Here is a 9,304-nt window from a genome sequence, read left to right on the forward strand (position 1 = left end):
ACTGACATACATAATTGGCCGCTGTGCGGATAAAGATGTTTGCATTCTGATGATGGACATTAACTGGTGTGTGCATGCGTGTGCGAGACTGAGAGTACGATATGTTATCGTGATTGGATTTTTTTTTATATACATCGATCGACCGTGCCTGTGTGCCGCACTTGTACCTACTGTTGTGACGTAGCCTATTAGCCTAAACAATAAATAAAGTAATCTGGCTTTCATAACTCAGTGCCTACCCTCGTACTGACTTCACCGCACGTCACTGCGTATAACTCACTCTGGTTGGTTAAAATTACACATGGGATGGGTCTTAAGGCTTTGCTAAAGATCAGATGACCACCAAAATGAACTTTGGTTGGCTGAAAATCACGTCAATCAATCAGATAGCCACGCGATATTCTGTGCTTGTTTTCAGTGATACCATGCTGGCTAGCGAGAAGTAGCAGTGAAGAAGTAGCATTGAACATGGAGTATTTTGATAGCGATGTCAGTGATTTCGACATAGATTTTGAAGGATTTGAGTCTGAGAGGGAGAAGGATAATGACTTTGTGTCAGAGGATCCATTAGATACGGCACAGGAGTGGGATTTTGTGGGCACGGAAGGAGAGGAGGAGGGATTCCAGGTGGACTGGACAACCGGCAATGATCTGGAGGTAATTATTTATGTTTTGTTTTCTTGTGCGATCTTCCGAGTTCTCTTCTCTTAGAAAACGGAATGGGCAGTAATGATAGTGGTGCTATAGCGATTACTAATGGTGATGATGGTTGATAATATATACATGCAATAATGTTAGTTATAGATACAATAATGGCATAATGAATAAATAGCATTTACATTTAGCAGACGTTTTTGTCCAAAGATTTTAGATAAGTAAAATAACGTGGAGAACTGTATAGCATAATACATCATAATGAATAGTAATACAATTATGAATAAATATAAATACTATAAATAACATTGATGGAACTGCAAATATACTATTCTGTTAGTGTAGCTTTATTGTGTATCCAACTTGAATGTGTACTCCCTGTCTGTGCCTCAAAGAGACCTGAACAATTGGCATATGAACACCTATAACCCCTATACCCTATAGACAGTCTAGTAGGCCATTGTCTTAGCACCAGCTGAGAGGGTGGGTCTCATAATAATACAATGATTGAATGCTTTGCCATACGTTTTTACAGATATCTCCATCTCCAGGATAACGTTGACCCCGCCATGGCTTCATGCTCCATGTGAACTGCGAGGCCAGCTCCACCCCAGGATGTCTCCATCCCTCTCCTCTCCTCCCTCCCCATTTCTCTTTCCCCCTCCCTCCCCCTCTTCCCCTCCCTCATAATGTTTGCATACTTGAAAATTGTATTTATTGTATTTTATATCATTGATTTATATTGTTTTTGTGTGTTTGAGAGTTTTTTACAAATGTTATTGTTGTTTGTGTGCTCAGGGAGCAGGTTTTAATAAAACCTGCAGTTCTTACCTTCACAATGCTTCTTATTTCATGTTTCTAAGTGCTACAGAGGCTTAGATATTAAGGTTTTTGTAGACGTTGACAATTCTTACTGTTTTCTCAGAAAACCCTCAGGAAATGAGGTACTTTCTCATAGAATAGCATAGGATTTAACAGGCGTTTTTAGCAGGCGTTTTAGGCAGAAATGGGTTAAGAAACAACAGGAAAGCAAGGCAGAGGGGACATTCTAGAACTGTCTAGAAGGTTCTAGAACTGTCAATTCCAGCTTCATGAATTGAAGGGACATTTGTGCACTGAAGTTTTTCCCCAACGCTCTAGGTTGTATAACAAACGTGCTAAGATGCCTAACCCACCCTATAGCTAAGGAACATTCTAGAATGTAGAGTGAATGTAGAACACATTTGTTACACCACGTTTTTTTTTAGCCAGCTATGAACTAGCTAGCTGGTTGGTTAGTTAGCCAGAAACGTTAATCATAAGGAGAATGTTTCTAATTAGCATCTGACTGTGAAAGGGATTTGGAACCTAAACTAACACTGATGGTCAGAAACATCAGAAAATACTCTTAATTTCTCAAAGTCCAGAGAAACCATTTTCATTCGTCACAACATTTGTCCCAACCCTTGAGTGTGGGTATTCATGAGCACATCTTGGGGTCAGTGTGAACCAGCTCTGTAGGAGCCTCTGTATCACTCTGAAGGTATCTCTGAAATGTGAGGCGTACGGAAGGGCGTGAGGCTCTGCGTGGCTGTGAGGACACTGGGGGTCTGTGTGCCGGCCCGGGGTGAAAGATAGGTGGCGGACGGAGAGGAGTGCAACAGTGACAGCAGGAAGAGGGAGACCCAACTCAAGAATCCTAAATATTTACTCAAACATCTTCTGTGCCTGGTAAACTCACCGGTCACACGTTTGATCATGTGTGAGCAGGGTGTGAGTAAGGTGCAAATATGGGGTGGGGGGGACACAAACGCTGCTTATTAGTATTAGTCAGTGTGTGTGTATGTGTGTATGACTGCGTGTTTGTGTATATATGTGTGCATTTGTGTGTGTGTGTGTGTGTGTGTGTGTGTGTGTGTGTGTGCGTGTGTGTGTGTGTGTGTGTGTGTGTCAGGGTAGGCTCTGGGTGATGATCACACAGGCGTCTACCTGTGCCGCAAAGATGGAAAAAGTTGTGTCGAGTGTGTGTGGGTTCGTGGGGTGTGTCGGGGTGTGTGTGGGGGCGTTCACAGGGGACCCATAGACTGAGCTGTCCTGGCTCATGAGTAATGGGCTTCATAATGGCTCATGAATATGTGTGTGGCCCGGCCAGGCAGGGTGCGGTTGCCGTGGTACTGGGACGACTCCAGCTCCGGTGCCGACCGGGCCTCGCGGATCCGCTGGGAACATAATGAGCTGGCTGCTACGCGACCTCCGAACGACCTTTGAACGACCTCAGGAAGACCAATCAACCCGCCTCGCCCATTCCCCCTGGCAGAGCTGCACCCGCGGTGGTTCAGCCCGACCCAGTCGAGCGAGCTCAGTCACACACACACACGCACGCACGCACACACACACACACACTGCAGCAGCTCCAGGCTCTGGCATGTTGACTCCTGTTGGCTTCAGCCAGCCTCTCATTTATTCTGTCACGGATCCTGCTGGCCAGCACAGCCTCAGCCGCATGTGGCCATTAGGACCATGTGAACCGGTGTGCTTAGAATGTTGTAGAATGAACGGTCTTAAGAGTCTCTGGCTCCATCCAGTAGAATGTTGAATTCTAGAATCTTAGATTGTTGATGAATGCAGTCATCTATTAGAATGTTCAGAACAGGCCCATGCCAGATCAGGGCCAGATCAGGGCCAGTCCGGCTCAGAGGGGCCACAGAGGCTTTTAAGGGGTAGGCGCAGGAAGAGGGAGATGACATGAGACAGGAGACAGAGAGAGAGAGAACGGGAGAGAGAGAGAGAAAGAGAAAGAGAGAGAAAGAGCGGGAGAGAGAGAGAAAGAGAGAGAAAGAGCGAGAGAGAGAGAGGGAGCTAGAGAGGGGCAGAGAGAGAGGAGAGCGATCAGGGTAAAAGCATCCATCAAAGTCTCTATTACAGTGATCCTGCTGAAATGTGTGGTGCGTCTATGGGGCTCTAACCCGGTCAGACTCTGCCATTCACTCCCAGCCGACTGGGATGTCAGGCAATTTCAGTCTTAGACCCAAAGCCTTTTCCCATTACTGCATTAACGTGACATCCCATAGAGACATCCTATAGAGGCCCATTAGGACATGTCCACTCAGATTCCTTTCTACATGTTCATATCTGCCAAGTTGGCAGCGCTCTGATAAGCAAGGAAACTAGTGAGGGCTAAGCTTGTTAAACATAGGAAAATGTCTCTTGGTCAGAACACAACCGTGTACCACAACGCCATGACACGACATCCAGTACTAGTGGCTACAGTTTCACAGCTCTGTGCAGATGAGTATCTGAGGAAAATCACACCCAGCACCACCAGAAAAGTCAAGATTTTGAAAAAGAAGTCAGCTGACAGACAGGCATAACGTGTGTCCATCTGTCTGTGTGACTGTGTGTGAGTCCATGGAAGATTCAAACACTTTCATGTGTCCAAGGCAGACGCAGAGAGCCTCCTCCAGAGGCCTGGCTCTGCACAGGCCGTCCATTGATCCTCAAAACAGGTGTCTCTACTATTGTTCTTTCACGCTCCGTTAACTTTACACTTCGACTGGCTACCTCTCCGCCCAGACCTCCTCCCGCCGGCCGTAAAAGGCTTGTTGCCCACTCCCCTCCATGAATTTATCACCTCGTAAAAGAGAGCTCGGAAGCCTCACAGGAGCCTATCTGCTGGGGGAATCCTCACACTGGGACGCTCTCTGATCTCTGGGACCCGCCAGCGCACTCCTATCTCTAAAGACAAGGGGTCGCAACCGGGGTGATGACCCTCAGAAAGGCGCTGACACTAAAACAGATCTGGCTCTGACCAGGACCCGGATCAACCACTTAAAAGATGGCGACGGTAACAAACCGTACCACCAGTTATAGCACTATGAGACGTAGAGACGTGTGGCACATACTGTTTATCATTATGAGAGCACACTTCATAGATGACCAGCAGAATGCACTACATATTGTGGATTTCTGTAACGCGAGACAAAGAACACAAGATGCTTCAAAATCATGGGGCGACAGTGGTACAGGAGGTAGAGAAGTCGTTTATAATCAGAAGGTTGCTAGTTCCTTGAGCAAGACACTGCACCCCTAACTGCTCCTGGAGTGCAGTGTGCCATCAGTGTAAATATAAAAATGTGTGAATACATCCTTTTAAGTCCTAAAGGCGTCTGCTAAATGACTAAATGTAAAATCATTTCCCAAAGAACAAGAGAAAGGGTTTGTTTCAGGTCCAGTAATCTCATTCATTCGTGGAAACTACATGTACTGTATGTTCATTTCTTTCAAAGTGTCTGCAGTGTTGGTTGTGTGTGAGTCAAATCAATGAACATCCTTTCCTTTCAGCCTCAGGTGGTGCTGAGGACAGAACCCTGAGGAACACAGAGACAGGGGAGAGGGGACAAGGGACAGGGCGGATGGAAGAACCCGGAGAGTTGGATGAGGATTTTAAGAACGTCCTACCTTTTTGATGCAGCCATCTTGGGACGAGACTTCATGATCATTCAGCATCTGCTGTGAACAGATAAAGAGAGGGAAGGAAACGTTTAACATTCACACACTTCAAACCCCAGCTGTAACTTCCACAACGTGAAAGTTGAGAAAGATGAAAACGTTTTCACAGTCCAAAAAAATTAAATAAAACACTGTCACTTTGTGTGGCAATAGTTTTCAGTGTTGTTCAGTGTATAAATGTTATTGTTTTATTTTTCACTTTTCATTTGACTTTTCTTTCCCTTTCAGTGACGAATACGCGGGTCTGCCAAAAACATACCATGGAGCTGACAACTACTTACAGCACACACACACACACACACACACACACACACAAACGCCGTCCAAGTCTTCGGTGGCGGTAGAGATTTAGCGCCTGGGGTGAAACTTGACGACGGGGTAGTTTGTGTGTGGAGTGGAGCAGGGCGAGAGGGGGCTGAATGATGGGGCAAGAGACCATCCTTTGACCCCACAGGGCCCCCGTATGCAGGTCTTTGGAGGGGGGGAGGGAGGGGGGGGTGGAAAAGCCCCCTCTTTGTGCGGTGAAATGAATGGCTCTCAGATCCTGCATTAATTCAGCGAGAGCGAGCGAGGGGCGTTCGCGGCCGTGGCAGGAAATTTCGCCTCCGTCTCAGACGGCGGGGTCCGACTCTCGAGGAGGAGCTGTGGAATTAGGCCCTCAGCAATATTTATCCACCGCAGCCAGACCAAGAATGCAGCCACTGTCTAACAGAGGCAGGACGGGGCTTCTCTCTGATGGTGAAGGCTCTGTGTGTGTGTGTGTGTGTGTGTGTTTTTGTGTGTGTGTGTGTTTATGTGTGTTTATGTGTGTCTGTGTGTGTGTGAGTATGCTGTCCGTGTGTGTGCTGATCTGAAATTGTATATGTGTGTGTACCTGTGTGTGTGTGCATGAATGTGTGTGTGTGTGTGTGTGTGTGTGTGTGTGTATGTGTGTGTGTGAGTAGCTATTTGGAGTCCTCTTGGAGGATGAGGGCTGTGTGGGTGTGTGAGTGTGTGTGTGTGTGTGTGTGTGTGTGTGTGTGTGTGTGTGTGTGTGTGTGTGTGTGTGTGTGTGTGTGTGTGTGAGTGTGTGTGTGTGTGTGTGTGTGTGTGTGAGTGTGTGTGTGTGTGTAAGTGTGTGAGTGTGTGTGTGTTGTGACCTGGGCAGACTGTGATAATAGGAGAGCGTGCTAGTGGTTGACTGAGGCCCATTCATGGCTGTTCTCCTCAGGGAAGCAGAGGGGATGTGCGTACCGCTCAACTGGGATTATCTGCCCATATTAAAGCAGCTACTCCCCTTTCCTGACATTCGCTGAATAAACTCTGTCTGTGTGTGTGGTGTGTGAGTGTGTGTGTGTGTGTGTGTGTGTGTGTGTGTGTGTCAGGGTGTGTGAGGTGAGACACCTCTGGCCACACACTAGTGCAGAGCTGATGTCTCACTCTACAGCTGAACTCCTATTACTGCAACAAAGAACATTCTAGAACAAGATCATCAACTGATAAACTTCTACCACTGAAACACAGAACATTCTAGAACAAGATTTTCTGTTATTTTTCACCACTTCTAGAAGCTTCACACAAAGATTATAGAGTTCAGAGTTATCAGAGTTCGGTTGGAATGTTGTTAACTGGGAAAGACTAAAGTAAACTCTCCCCCATGGCTTTACTAAGTAGTTTTTCATATTTTCACAGTAAAAACGATGAGAAATATTCACAGGCGCGTGAAAAACCCATTTAGTTGTGTTCTGTCTCTATCAGAGTTTGATTGACAGCTGAGAACACTGTCCAAAAGCTGTGGTTTGCCAAATTAGCCTGTCAGTGTATCCAAGCAGACCAAGTGGAAGCAATTACATCAGAAATAGTGAAAAACGAGTGCTCTTAAACGGCCTAACTCTAACATATAATCACCCAGCTCTGTCGGAGCCACACAGATCCCAGAACAGCGTCGTGCTCCTCTGCCTCCACATGACACGAGCTCAAGAGGGCGTGCAGAGGAGCAGAGAAATGAGGCTCGTGTCAACTATCTCCTCTCACTGCTTTCCCAAGACAACATATGCTACTCATAAACCCTTCACATGCAACACACACCCACAACCACACCAACACACACACACACACACACACACACACACACACACACAGATGCACACAGTCTGTTTATAAATGTATGTAGTGTAATTATGTTGTTGAGGGTCAATTCCAGACCTAGACCAACAACAGACAGAAAGAGAGAAACAGAGACAGGGAGGGGGGAGGGGGGGGGGTTGAAGAGAGAGAGAGAGAGAGAGAGAGAGAGAGAGAGAAAGGGAGGGAGGGGTGTAAAAAAGAGAGAGAGAGAGAGATAGAGAGAATGGGAGAGAGAGAAAGAGAGAGAGAGAGGGAACCAGAATGACAGAGAGAAGGGGAGGGAGGGGGGGTTGAAAATAGAGAGAGAGAGGGAGAGAGAGAGAGAGAGAGAGAGAGAGAGAGAGAGAGAGAGAGAGAGATAGAGAGAGAGAGAGAGAGAGAGAGAGAGAGAGAGAGGGAACCAGAATGACAGAGAGAAGGGGAGGGAGGGAAATGCCTGACCAGACTTTGCTGAGATATGTTTCCTGACACCTCTCTCACCTAATGGACTTTGCGTGTGTGCAATTGTCTAGGTCTGTCTGTGAGTGCGTGTGTGTGTCTGTGTGTGATAGAGAGTATGTGCGTGTGTGTGTGTGTGTGTGTGTGTGTGTGTGTGTGTGTGTGTGTGTGTGTGTGTGTGTGTGTGTGTGTGTGTGTGTGTGTGTGTGTGTGTGTGTGCGCGTGTGTGTGTGTGTCAGTTCCAGAGAGCAATGTGTGTTTGCAATGGGTGGAGGTGCTGATAAGAGATGGGAGGGAAGAATGTGAGAGAGTAAAAAAAAATATGAAACACTAAAACAGCCACCCTGACATTCCTGGGCATCCTGGTAGCATTGTGTCCAATGACAATAGCTGTTAGCTGTTGGGGTGATGTATGGATGTGTGTGTGTGTGTGTGTGTGTGTGTGTGTGTGTGTGTGTGTGTGTGTGTGTGTGTGTGTGTGTGTGTGTTTGTGTGTGTGTGTGTGTGAGTGTGTGTGTGTATGGATGACAGCGCCAATGAGTTCAGACTCACCGATACAAGAGATCTGCAGCTAACCGCTAAACGCTAACCACAGCTGTAACAGTTTACGCTACAGCAACAACTTCATTTAGACAATAAACCACTCCCAGACCTCCGCAGGTACGATCTGAAACACACACGTGTGGACACACACATACACACACGCGCACGCATGGGCACACACACACACACACACACACGCAGCACCACAGCCTGCCAAACATAAATATATGTGTATCAAATTGTGCAACAGCAACCTGAGACTGCATCAGACAGAAACACACACACACACACACAAAATGGCTCCCTGATGTTTAAACACAAGGTTTGGCGTATGTCTGTCTGTAGTGTGTGTGTGTGTGTGTGTGTGCGTGTGTGTGTGTGTCTGTGTGTATGTGTATGTGTGTCTGCATATGTGTGTCTGTGTGTGTGTGTATATGTGTATGTGTGTGTGTGTGTTTGTGTGTGTGTGTGTGTGTCGGTCTCGAGCATGTGTGTGTGTGTGTCTATAGTGTGTGAGTGTGTCTGTCTGTGTGTGTGTGTGTGTGTCAGTAAATCTTCCATTTCTGCCTCTCTCCTCCTCTGTCTCTGTGGATCTCACACAGTTCCAAAAACACGAGCAAGCTGACAGCCTTCCTACCAAAACTACCCCCCACCCTCTTCAGCATTTGGGCTTGTTGACTTTATCCAGGCCATTTCATTGATTTGATTTCTATTTCTTGTTCCATCCCAGTGACGGAAAACACTCGCCTGCTTGAAGACGGGGAAAACACCGTTGAGTTTTGAGTCAATGATTTGGGCGAGGGTTCCTGTCCATCATCTCATGTGTGATGTGTGTGTGTGTGTGTGTGTGTGTGCGTGTGTGTGTACGTGCGTGTGTAGAGTGTGTGTGTGTGTGTGTGTGTACGATCACCTATGACTCTCTAAGCGCAGCTGTGCAAATTCATAATAGGGAGGGCAGAGCAAATAAATAACATATTAATTAGGACTTGTGTGTGTGTGTGTGTGTGTGTGTTAAAAAAAAAGATCATCCATGTGCAATAGTATGATTTATTGCATGTCAAAATCCCTTCAAGCT

The 9,304-nt window shown here is 46.6% G+C and overlaps 1 protein-coding gene across 1 annotated transcript in view; it reads right to left on the reverse strand.

The window, feature by feature from the left end:
• The window catches only part of prdm16 (PR domain containing 16), a gene marked incomplete at both ends in the record, with an annotated part of 279,658 nt that overhangs the window by 130,554 nt on the left and 139,800 nt on the right, over window positions 1–9,304 (reverse strand). Inside the window, one exon of the mRNA XM_080831771.1 lies at window positions 5,092–5,139. Within this exon, the coding sequence (XP_080687897.1) occupies window positions 5,092–5,139 (48 nt within the window). The remainder of the gene's footprint in view (window positions 1–5,091; window positions 5,140–9,304) is intronic.

This window comes from Sprattus sprattus (assembly GCF_963457725.1).
Source record: "Sprattus sprattus genome assembly, chromosome: 2".
In the NCBI taxonomy this organism is placed as follows: domain Eukaryota; kingdom Metazoa; phylum Chordata; class Actinopteri; order Clupeiformes; family Clupeidae; genus Sprattus; species Sprattus sprattus.